Raw genomic sequence first — 12,537 nt, 5'->3', positions numbered from 1 at the left:
TCCTGCTGCCTGCTCCCGCAGACACGCTCACACCGAGCCCTTGCGGCCACCCTGAGAGCGGGCACAGCACTACTCCCCCTTTTCACAGAGCAGGGGTCAGAGGCTCCAGTCCACAGCTAGTAAGTGGTCAGAGTAGGGCGGAGATGATGGTGTGCGGGTCACTGCATTCTCTGCTCTTTCTTTCTTTCTTTCTTTTTTTTAAAGATTTTATTTATTTATTTGCCAGAGAGAGAGGGAGAGTACAAGCAGGGGGAGTGGCAGGCAGAGGGAGAAGCATCTTTGTGCTAAGCTCCTGCTTAGCGAGGAGCCCGATGTGGGACTTGATCCCAGGACCCTGAGATCATGACCTGAGCCGAAGGCAGACGCTTAACCATCTGAGCCACCCGGGCGCCCCTCTCTGCTGTTTCTTTAGTGCATAGTTCATGCCTGACCACATGCTACGTACTTCACATTCATTACCTTTGATCCCCACCAGGACCTTGTGTGCTGGGTCATGTAATTGGCATTTCAAAGCTGAAAAACATTTCACCTCAGTTCAGGGGTAATGGAGTGGCTCAGAGTCCCATGGCCAGTAGGTGGCAGGGTCAGGATTTGAACCCAGGTCTGCCTGACTCCGGAAGCCCGTGCTCTTTCCTTGTGACAGCCCCACAGGCTCTTTGGGATGAAGCTTGCACTACACTCAAAGTTTTGTTCTCAGGGGACTGGAGGTGGGTGGGCTGAACCTGTAAGTAGTAGGGCTTTCCATGACGTGATAGGCTCGGTTATGTCGCAATAACCGCATCTCAGTGGCTTAACTAAGAAAGACTATTTCTTGCTCGCATTACATTCCTCATGGGGGTCATGGCAGGGTGTGTGTGGAGGTTGCTTTGCCCATCAGAGTTCCTGGGGGACCCAGGCCCGTGATTGCTGCAGCAGTGGGAGGGGCGTATGGGGATCAGTAAGTGGCGCTTAGAGCTTAGACCTGGCCAGCTCCCTGACAGGAAAGGTGACATTTTGTTCTCTCTTTAGTCTGGGACCGAGTGAGAGTCGTGCCAGCAGCCAAGGCTCAGAAACAACTGGTCCAAGGGGAAGGAGGCCAGAAACTCGCCACGCCTCCTTCAAGCCTCTGTCTCAAAGGCAATCTGTGATTTATGTTCTATAACTTCTGGGTGGTACATACTCATTCTTTCCTGGACACTGCTATTTATACAGTGACTAGTGTTTTGACACTTGGCCCCATTATTTTTCATTTTCCCTGATCCGTACAGTGAATGGATCTGTAATACCACCCCTGCTTTTAAGAAAACCAAACTGTGATTCAGAGAAATTGTTACTGGAGCCAAACCTCCCAAGTGGGCAGGTGACCCTACCTGGATTAGGCCGTTCCTCTTTTTGGCCCTGCTCCCTCTGCTTGTCAGAGCTGGCTGCCGACCCCAGCAGGCTGGCCTGCAGCGAGGGGCCTGGGGACCCTGCGTGGGCTTTATAGGAGCTCAGTCTGCTCAGCTCTGTCCCAGGAAACAGCCAACATCTTTGAAGGAGGAAATCAATAAAGGTCATCCTTGTCTTATGTCTTAATCCCGGCTATTGTGGGAACCAGCCTCAAAGCTTGGGGAGAGTTTTGGTCCAGCTAGTCCTGCTTTTCTTTCTTCTGCCCCTGTTGGCTTTAGCCCTGCAGGCGCGGAAGTGGGGGACAAAGGAGACAATTTTCTGCATGGAAATTTGGTCTAGCTTGGGGGTGCAAAGAGGCACTAATGGGAATGGTCATTGGATTGAGAGTTCTTTGTCTAAGAATTTTTATTTAAAATTTTTAAATGGCATGATTTCTACAATTTAGGGTTAATCCTTTCAGTATGTATAGAAAATACGGTAGCAGCAAAATGGGAAAGTTGAAGGCTCAGCTTTCACAGTAACAAGATTTCTGGGAAGGGAACAGTATAGAACTGTGAACTCAATTAGGACCTGTTGGCTTCTAGATTGAGCCTTTGGTTTATCTTGGAGGGGTCCCCATAACTCCCCCATAGGCAATGCTCTGGAGAACCTGCTTATTTATCTTCTCTCTCCAAAAATCCTGTTCAACCTGTTGGGCACGTGTGTGCTGACAGCGAGCTGATTTTAACCATTTGGAAAGCTGTCAGGTCTATCGGTGACAAAAGTAACTGGGCGTCTAACCCGTGCTTTTCTCCTGCCCCTACCCCCCAATATTTTCCTGGTGACGCAGAACTCTGGATGCATGGCATTGTCTGGGTGGAGTCCTGCCGGCTAGCAGGCAGCTTCTTGAAGGGCCAGCCACACCGCGGGAGGATGTTGGGCTCCATAAACAAGAACTGCTACATGCTGGTTACAAGGTCAGCTTAGACAGCCGCCCTCAGGGTGAGGGAAGTGGCGTCTTACAAATATGACGTGAGGGTCCTTTTATCTCCTGAAAACTGAGAGGACCCAGGGACACTGGAGAAATTTTTGTAAGAACTCTTTAAGGAATGGTGTAAAAGAAGAATAAAGACAAAAGCATAATTAAAAGTCTGTAGCCTGGGGCGCCTGGGTGGCTCAGGTTAAGCATCTGTCTTTGGCTCAGGTCATTATCCCAGGGTCCTGGGATCCAGCCCCACATCGGGCTCCCTGCTCAGTGGGGAGCCTGCTTCTCCCTCTGCCCGTCCCCCCTGCTTGTGCTCTTGCTCTCTCTCCCTCTCTCTCTCTCTCAAATAAATAAATAAAATCTTAAAAAATAAAAATAAAAGTCTGTAGCCTAAGGCTGTATTAGAGAAGCCCTTGACTGTTTTCCTAATACAATTGCATATTCCTTTCTCCTCCCCACCCCCTTTAAGTCAGGGTGAGTGTGTGGACATCGCCAAATCCCCCAGTTGCCAAGTGTGGATCTTCCTTTTCCTTTCTCTGGATGAATGAAGCTGCTGCTCTACTCAGAAGAACCTAGAAGCAGGTAGCAGAGATCAGAGACAGGAATTCGGAGCTAGATATGAGTCCTGGTCGTGTGACTTTGGGCTACCTGACCTTAATATGCAGCTGTCATCGATCGAGTTCTTACCGTGCGCCCCGACCATTGCTCTGTGCTTGGTACAATGTCCCCCTTCATGATTAGAACAACAGGAAAACCGAGGCTTCGAGAGGAACAAGAGGGGCTGATGCCAAGGCCGGAACTCTTTTCTCATTTGTTTTTATTAAGGTATCATTCACCTAGCATAAAATTCACTATTTTCACTCTTTTAGAATGTACAGTTCATGGTGTTTATGTATTCACAAGGTTGGACAGATGTCGCTACTTTCCAAGTCCAAAGCATGTCCATCACCCCCAAATGATAGCAAGCCCCTTACATCATCCGAATTTCCCCCTTCCCTGGTCCCTTGGCAACCACTAGTCTACTCTCTTTCTCTATGGATTTGCCTGTTCTGGTCATTTCATATCAATGGAATCGTACCATATGTCAAAGCCTGAGCTGTTGAGCATGTAGCTTTTTGGGAAAAGCACTTGACCTATTTAGGGGCAGAGTATTTTTATCATAGGTGTTTTTATCTTCATCTTGGGTATCTCTCTAGGTTTATTGTGTGGCTTAAATGAGAACCTATGTCAAATGCATTCTGTGAGCGAATGTGAGGTATTTTATTAGCATAACTTTTGTCTGGGACCTGTGTCTGAATGACAGGCCACTGTGAGAGCAAATCTTGCAGGTTTCTTAACTATTTAAAGGGGGTTATATTGACTTACTTCACAAGAATATTGTGAAGAAAACCAGGTATATTTTTAACCTTTGTAATCACGGAGTTACATAGAGAAAATTGGGTAATTGAATCTGTTGAAAGGGAGTATCTTTCAGGTGGTTTGGTAAGCAGGAAAACTACCACCAGGGCAGAGAGAAAAATAGGATGTAAACAGCATCTTCTTTACGTATAATACATTTAAACTCGGTGAGTCAAGGCAGTTAAGTGACACTTTGTTCTGCTCGGTGGCCAGAAGTTGCCTGCCTTTGGATAAGAGTCCTCACTTCCAGAAGCCAGGGTAGGGACACCGGTAAAAAGGATCTGAGATTAGCTGACAGCATTTGAAAAAATGAAATTTAAGCATGATGTTAAAAGAGTAAAACCTCTGGAATTCTTTAATTCCATGATTGCCTGATATTGCCTCAGTTTCTTCAAGTTCATTCTAGAATCCCAGACTGTGAGAGCCAGCAGGACACTGGAATGAGACCAGTTTGTGAACAGAGGCGCCAACTGCAGGCCTGAAGTCCTCACACAGTGAATAATTAGCCGAGTCTGGTCCAGAATCCCTATCTTCTAACCACTGTGCTTGGTGTTAGAATCAACTCTCCCTTGAAGATATTTGGGGTTTTGGTGATGAGCACCCTCTACTTCCTCGCTGATTCCTGTCTCACTCGTAATGCTGCCCCCTTGCCAAAACACAAACAAACAAAGCTCACGGGGAATTCCAACAGTATAACCGATTCAGTTCTGAGCTGCAGATACGTTGGGAAGGAATGGTGTTGGCATTTGGGAAATGTAGTGAGAGAATTTCTGGAAATTCTGATGTAGAGTAGGGGTTTAAGAGATGATGTTTTTCAGTGGCTCAACCCCACCGTGACCAAAAAATGGTTAAGTAGGCAGAGTCAGAAAGGAAGAAGGGAAACCCCATCACTTTACATGAGTGCAGGGATGTCAGCTTTTTCAAGTGTTGTCTTTATCTCTTATCTTCTTTTGTTTTAATTTTCTGACCTATTCAGAGCTAATGTTACCTGTTACACTTCTTTAATGGTGTGAACTGAGCTCAGAGGGGTCCGAGGTTTGCTTAGGTCCCAGTGTGGGCAGGCTGCAAAGCCTGTGGTCACGTCCAAGCCACCTGTCACCCCACTCTGGGCACTGGAGTCAGGCCAGGAAGCATAAAGGACTTGAACAGTTGGGGCCTCCGCTGTGGGCCTCCGCAGGTAGGCCCTGAGGTCACAACAGCCTCTCCTCTGTCTTGGCCTCACCATTCAGAGTGAGACCCACAGGCCAGCATCTTTGGCATCCACTGGGAGCTTGTTAGAAATGCAGAGTCCCAGGCTTCCCTAGTCAGGGTGAGCGTTTAACCACACCCCCAGGTGAGTCCGAGGCTCAGTCAAGTGTGAGAAGTCCGGGCTTGGAGGCTTCATGCCGATGAAATTCATAGACAGCGAGGGAAAGAGATGAAGTGAGCGGCTTATGACTACAGCTTATGCTGTTTCTATTCTTTTTTTTTTTTAAAGATTTTATTTATTTATTTGAGAGAGAGAGAATGAGAGACAGAGAGCACGAGAGGGAAGAGGGTCAGAGGGAGAAGTAGACTCCCCGCTGAGCAGGGAGCCCGATGTGGGACTCGATCCCGGGACTCCAGGATCACGACCTGAGCCGAAGGCAGTTGCTTAACCAACTGAGCCACCCAGGCGCCCCTGCTGTTTCTATTCTTAAATAGTTTACTGTTGCTCGGGTGAGGGGGAAGCTGAGGACACCATACAGGGGACCTGGTTCTCTATACATTCAAACTGAGAAAGGGACTCCTAATTGTGACCCAGGCCCTCCCTGGGGAGGTGAAAGTGGCGTCCACAGCTGTGCTGGTGAAAAGGCAGGAAGCTCCCAGCAGATGGCCTGACCCATGGGCCACTCTGGGTAGCCGTCAGCTGAGGTCCTGCAGCCTCAACACATGGGAGTGTGGGGGCGGCCAGTGACGTGGAACTGACAGACCCACATTCCATTGCCTGGACTCCCGGCCTCCACGCCTCAGCTGTTTTCACTCATTCAGCAAAACAGGGAGACAGAAAAGAAACAAAAGCTGGCTGTGGCAGAGGCCTTGTTAATTAGTAAAGCCCCATCTGGCCACGTGTTGGGTCTGTGGCCAAGCCAGGAGCGAACCCGTCCGAGGTGTCTGTGCTCCTGCAAAGGAAAGTGCATCAGCCCCTTTGGATCAGAAAAAAACACGCAGGCCTGGCTTTTTCTGCTGCTGTTTGGGAATTTTGTGCTCGTCATGGATAAAAGTTTCCTCTGGCTCCAGGGGACAGTGTGAGCATTTCTAAATGTGGGCATTAACTCATGAAAATGGGTCAACTTATAATAGCGAGCCATTATTTTCAGTGAATGGTGGTACTTGGCAAAGACTGGGATTTTGCTTTTTTTTTTTTTGGTGATACAATTATATCCTCTCCTCCCCTTTTAAGGGTAATTGGAGCACTTAAAAGTCAAGTATTTTGGAAGTAGTGGAAATTCAGGACGTTGAAACATGCTGTTTGTCTATTTTGGAAAAATTTCCTTAGTTGCCATCAGTTTAGCAGACCTTCCTTGATTGGGAAATGAGGTTTAAACTTTTAATGAATTAGCCAACCAAGAAACCTGATTTGCCCTTGGAATGAGACGGGGGTCATCTAATTTGTGCAGTGCAGTTGTCCTGGAAAGACCATTGGAAGATCTCGGGTCTCTCTTTGGAGAAATGTAGGCTTGACATTTAGCTGCCCAAAATGTGCAGGTTGTGGTCTAAAGCCAAGTTGGAGGATTTAGAACCACAGTAAGTGAACTGTGCCAAGTCCTGCCCTTGGGGAAACATATGTGGGTTTCGTTGGCTTGGTAATTCTTGGTAATGGTGAGGACTCTTGCCTAGATATTGACCACAGTGTACCAGGGAGGGAACTTCATCCACCTTTTCCAAGTGAGGGAAGTAAAGCTCTATGAGGCCAAAAGACACTTCCCAGCAAAAGACACTGGAAATGGGCACAGCCTGGATTTGAGTCTGATCTGGCCGACTGACTGGAGAGCCCCCTGCTCCTTCCTGAGAATTCCATTCTTGAGATGATTTACGTCTGTGTTACGCGGGTTGAGATAGGCGTGCATGTACTGGGTACTGGGTAGCTGAGGGGGAGCGTGCTTGGCACAGCTGCAGGGGAGAAGTGGTCCGTCTTCCAGAGCACCAAGGGCACCGTATCTTAATATAAAAAGAGACATGGAGTAGAATGAAAAATATCGTGGTGTCAAATGCAAAATATATACATGCAGTTTTGTTGGAAAAACCCAAACCTTGAAAAGCCGTTCTCCACAGCCCCTTGGATGTCTCTCATCAGCCCACATTGGACTTCTCTGCCTTCGGGTTGCCGGGTGGAAATTTTGGAGACATGCTCCCATAAGTGCAAGTCCTGGGCCATCTGGGCCTTTTTGCACTCTCCCAGCTGTATGTGGTGAAAAGGAATTTCTTAGCTATGTAAACCCGCGTGGGAGATCTCGTCGGCGCTAGGCTGTTTGTACAGCTGCACCCCAGGGCTCCGGCTCTGCTATCTTTCATGGCCCAGAAGCATCTGCAAATGTGCTGGGGAAGGGTTCCTAGCGGCTGGAGGAGGCGAGAGCTGGGCTGGGGAGGTGGTTGTCCCCCAAGTGCCTGTGGGCATTGATAGTCTTTTCAAAGAAAATGTGTATTTATTTAAAAAAAATGTCGTATCTCTTGAATTTCCATAGTTCAAGAGTTACAGGAAGGTTTGCCATGGAAAACGTCCCTCTCCTCCTTTCCATAACCCTGCTTCCCTTCCTCACAGCCAGCCAGTGTTACCCGTTTCTCAGGTAGTCAGGTAATGACCTGTCTATCTCCTGTTGCTTTTCTTTTATACAGACCTCCCTTCTATGGGTACCATTCTCTCCCTTGCATTTTCCTTGCTTTCTTGTTCCTTTAGTTTTTCAGCCGCACAGGTTATCACTGAACTCATGTAACGTTTAACAAATGCCCCACCGGTTGCATTTAGTTCACTTCAATCTTTTGCTATTATAATGCTGCCGTTAATCATCTTGTTTATATGGCATTTTGCACACATGTAGGACAAGTGCAAGAAGAGAAGGTGTGGGGTCACAGGGAATGGACATTATAATTTTGATTGATACTACCACATTGCCCCCCAGGACCTCATACCAGTTTCCAGCACCCACCCCCCACCCAGCAGCGGGGGGTGGGGGGGTCCTATGATCCCTTACACCACTTACACCTTACCCACCTGCCTTCTGACCTTGGCCGCCTGAAAGGTGAAGAAATGATCTCAGTGCAATTTTAAGGGATGGTCCAGTCTTGACCAACAATAGAACATAGCACATCTGCTACTTTTGCCCTGTGGTGATGACTGCAAGGTGCTTCCAACCTTTTGGAGCGGCAGAGGAATTAGAGCTGGTTTTTGTTGACACTGTGTGACTGCTTGCAGGAATGAACAGTAGTTAAAATATTGAGAAGTAAATCCATACGATTCTTTTAAAAGTAGATATTACATTGGTGATGTGATACGGCTAAATGAATCTTTAGAGACCACGCGCTCCTTAGTTTTATTGATGCTGTAACAGCTTCTGCAATCTTGTTATGACAGACAGGACTTAAGATCAAAGGATCAGAGAAACATGGTCCCAGCAACTTCAGCGAGGTCAGCAGTACTGTCTCCAGTGACCTCTCAGTCGGTCCTTACCAGCTCTGGCCCGGTAGAGTTCTGCTGCCCTTCACCACATTCCTGAGATACAAGCGTAAGCATTTGGAAAAGATGATGCTTAGGTCAAGGTTCAGAGTTGGAAGGGGGGATTTGAAGGTCCTCGAGAGCAGTTTTGTTTTCTTCGCTGAGAAGTCAGGTAGGACTTGCCTTGAACAAAGGGATATGCTGGGAATCGGGTATGGTTGCAGGAAAAGGAAGTTTGGCCTGTGGACTTGATATAAAATAGGGGCTTGGGTGTGTGTGGGGGGCGGTTCAGGGACGGGGAGGGGTTCTGGAAAAGTGTGCCAACAGAGGGTTAAGATAAATTTATTTATAAACATAATGTGGTCTGCCACCCTATGAAGACACAGAGAAAAATATACTATCATTTACAGATAGTCAAAACAGGACTCGGCGTCTCCACCCATGCAGGCTCCCTGGAGTCACACCCAGCCTGTGTTACTGAAGGCCACCAAGGCCGCAGAGCCCTGCCAGCCCCCAGCTCAGCCATTCACTTGCCTGGCCAATCCTCCCGGCATGCAATCCCTCAGGACTCAGGAGGTGCCTCCGCGACTTGCAAACGGAGAGTATACCAAGTCCTAGACATCAAAACACAGTGCGAGGTCCTTTATCTAGCGTGTCAGGGGGCCAGTTAGGCCCAAATTCAGGTTAAACCAGATCCGGTTTTCAGTGGCCTTGTTCTTCCTGAGACTTCTGGGTGAACAAAAGAGCAGTGACGGCACGTGTGTGTTCTTCACTTCACCAGAGCGTCTAGGCGGATATCTGTAGCCTGCTTTTCCTCTCCCTGGTGTCTCGGCCGACCTCAGACCACTGAGGTCAACGCCTCGCCTCTCCCCTCTGCCCCGACTCGGCGTCCCGGTTTCCTTTGTCTTCTCTTGGCTGTAGTGAGACATAATTTGTGTGACATACAATTCACCTGTTTAAGTGCACAATCCCGTGGTTTTTAGTATGTTCCTAGAGTTGCGCAGCCATTACCACTGTCAGTTTTAGGACATTTTCATCACCCTCAGCCCCATGCACCCCCTGATCTTCTTTCTGTCTCTATAGATCTGCCTAGTTTGGACATTTCGTATAAATGGCAACATGTGGGCTTTTGTGACTGGCTTCTTTCACTTAAGCATAACATTTTCAAGATTCATCCATGTTGTAGCATGGATCAGGACCTCATTCTGTTTTTGAGCCAAATAATCCATTGCATGGATATACCACATTTTGTTTGCCCATTCATCCGTCGATGGACAGTTGGGTTATTTCCGTTCTTTGGCTATCAGGAATAATGCTGCTGTGAGGTTTTGTGCAAGTTTTTGTGTGGCCGTATGTTTTCCTTTCCCTTAGGTGTACACTGAAGAGTGAAATTGCTGGGTCATGTAACTCTGTTTAACTTTGTGAGGAACTGCCAAACTGTTTTCCAAAGTGGGGGCACCGTTTCGCATTCGCACCAGCAATGTATAAGGGTTCTGAGTTCTCTATAGCATCCTCAACTGTTGCTATTATCTTCCTGATTATAACCATCCTGGTGAGTGCAAAGTGGTTTTGATTTGCATTTCATTATGGTTTTGATTTGCATTTCCCTGATAACTAATGATATTAAGCATCTTTTCATGTGCTTGTAGGACTTTTGTAGATCTTCTTTGGAAAGGGGTCTACTCAGATCTTTTGCCCCCCCTTATTTTGAGAGAGAGAGAGAGACTGCATGTGCGAGTGGGAGCGGGGGGTGGGGGGGCAGAGGTGGTAGAGAGAGAGAATCTCAAGCAGGCTCCACGCCCAGCACAGAGCCTGACATGGCTTAATTTCATGACCTGAATTGAAATCAGGAGTCTGACGCTTAACCAACTGAGCCACCCAGGCGCTCCTCTTTACCCATTTTTTAATTGGGGTTTCTTTTTAAAATTATTGAAGAATTTTTTATATATTCTAGATATGGGTCCTTTAACAGATATAGGATTTATAACTATTTTCTCTCATTCTGTGATCCATTTTGAGTTAGTTTTGTGTATGGTGTAAGGAAGGGGGCTGATTTCATCTTTTTGCCTGTGCATATCCAGTTGTCCCAACACCCTTTGCTGAAGACTCTTCTTTGTCCATCGAATTTTCTTGGTGCCCTTGTTGAAAATCAATCGACTATAAATGTTGGATTTGCTTGGGGGCTCTCAATTCTGTCCCACTGAATTGTATGTGTATCCTCACGCCAGTGCCACACTGTCTTATAACTCTAGCTTTGTAGTCTCATATTTTAATGGGAAAGTTAGGGCAGGAATGGGCAATCTAGACTTTTCTTTTTCCTTCCCTGGTCTGACCAGTTATTGGATTCTTTGGATCCTTACTCATGCTTTCAACCACACTATTTCTCCTTGTTCATCTTGCTGGTTTCGGTAGGAGAGGATACCCAAGTGGGTCCTGAGGAGTCCTAGTGGTTGGCACTTTAGTTTTCTCCTTCACAATGCCAGCTAACCGTGTTCTGACCCAGTAGCTTGACGTGATGGGTGTTCCCAGATGTATAGAATTAAACATTTGGGTTTGAAAAGATGCTCTGTTTTCTGAAACTCTCTAATCGGTTAAGTTCAGGATAATACATATTATTGTACTGTTAAGAGATTTAAAGATCTTTCTGTAAGGCTATGCAAGCAAATAAGCAATTCTGGCAGATAGTTCTCCCATGGGGCCATGACATAACTTTCAAAGCCAAAGCTTGCCCTCCCTGGGCCTTCCCTTCCTTGCAGGCATCTGCAGGGGTGTTCCGTGAGCATCCGATTTGCTGACATTGGCATCTTTATAGTAGTGGAGCAATGGAAGGCGAGAGATCTTCTGGGAGAAGTGGAATTCTGGACAAGGCCACTTATCATCACTTCACGTTGCTGAGCCAAAAAAAAAAAGCGCCCATGGTACATCTGGAATTAGCAATAACCACACTGTAATTGTCACCATGCCTTTCTGTTAGGAATTTTGTGCAGCATGGAGCTCATTTTCAGAAGCTGGCGCCCAGAGCTTGCACTAGGAACTCTATCATAATTTAAGTGAATTTTAATTTCTGCTTTGTAGTGGACATTAAGAAAATCTGTAAACAGGAACTGTCCTTCATCCAGAACTTCCATTAAGGGACCCCGCACGTGGTGAGGGGTCAGGGATGTGGACTCGGGCCGAAGGCAGTGCTTACAAGAACAGGTTCTGGAGTCCGTCTGCCCAAATGCACTTGCTCCTAAGTGACCTTGGACAAGTTCCTTATCTACCCAAGTCTCAGTTTCTTTGTCTTTAAAACAGTGATAAGAATAGTACCCACCTCCAAGAGTCGTTAAAAGCTTGAAATCCCATGTTAAAGACTTAGTACAGGCAAGGGATGACAAAGTTTTTCTGGGCAAAGCTAGGGACTGAATATTCTAGGCTTTGTAGCACCAGGGGGGCCTTCCTTCACAGGCATCGGCCACTCCCCGCTCCGCTGTGTAGCTCGAAAGCTGATGTGCTCACCAGCGCGCGTGGCGATGCTCCCCGAACACTTTATTTTTAATAACAGGTGGCGTGCTGGACTTGGCCTCCAGGCTATAGCATGTCCATCCCTGGCTTCGCACGGCGCCTGGCACATCGCGGGTTTTTAATAAAGGTCAGCCATGCTCAAAGCTGGGGGCGGCCCCTCGACAGCAGCTCCCATGCTCACCCGCTCCGTGTTTTTAACAGAATGTCGAGGTCCTGGCCAGTCGCAGCAACACTTCAGAGCAGAGCCAGCTGGGAGCTGAAATGCACGTGAAGGCGCTGCAGGAGGAGAATGAGAAGCTGCGGGAAAGCATTGCAGAGCTGGAGCAGAGCGTCGCTCGGCTTCAGAGGCAGATTGCTGACATGAAAGGCGATGAGGCCAAAGCGAAGGAAATGCTCAAGAAGGGCGAGGTAAGGCTCGCTGGGCCCCCAGCCCAGGCCTGGCAGCTGCGGATCCTTCTTTTTTCCTGTGTCTGTGGCTTTGGAAGCGGAAGGGGATTTACTATCATAATTTAGCAGGAAAGCTGGAGGCAGTGGTGACTGTATCCTCTCCGCCAGCCATTTCTGCTGTTCCTCTATGAGGGCACACTGAGGAGATGAGCTTGTCAGGAAGGTGGGAACGGGGCCGATGAAG

The 12,537-nt window shown here is 47.6% G+C and overlaps 1 protein-coding gene across 4 annotated transcripts in view; it reads left to right on the top strand.

Annotated features, from left to right (window-relative positions):
* CGNL1 (cingulin like 1) overlaps window positions 1-12,537 on the top strand; it is a 157,174-nt gene that overhangs the window by 112,140 nt on the left and 32,497 nt on the right. For all 4 annotated transcript variants that reach the window (XM_078079283.1, XM_078079282.1, XM_036107017.2 and 1 more), the window contains one exon: window positions 12,108-12,314. In XM_078079283.1, coding sequence (XP_077935409.1) covers window positions 12,108-12,314 — 207 coding nt within the window. The remainder of the gene's footprint in view (window positions 1-12,107; window positions 12,315-12,537) is intronic.

This window comes from Halichoerus grypus, chromosome 8 (genome assembly GCF_964656455.1).
Source record: "Halichoerus grypus chromosome 8, mHalGry1.hap1.1, whole genome shotgun sequence".
In the NCBI taxonomy this organism is placed as follows: domain Eukaryota; kingdom Metazoa; phylum Chordata; class Mammalia; order Carnivora; family Phocidae; genus Halichoerus; species Halichoerus grypus.
This window is presented reverse-complemented; position numbering and strand designations above follow the sequence as displayed.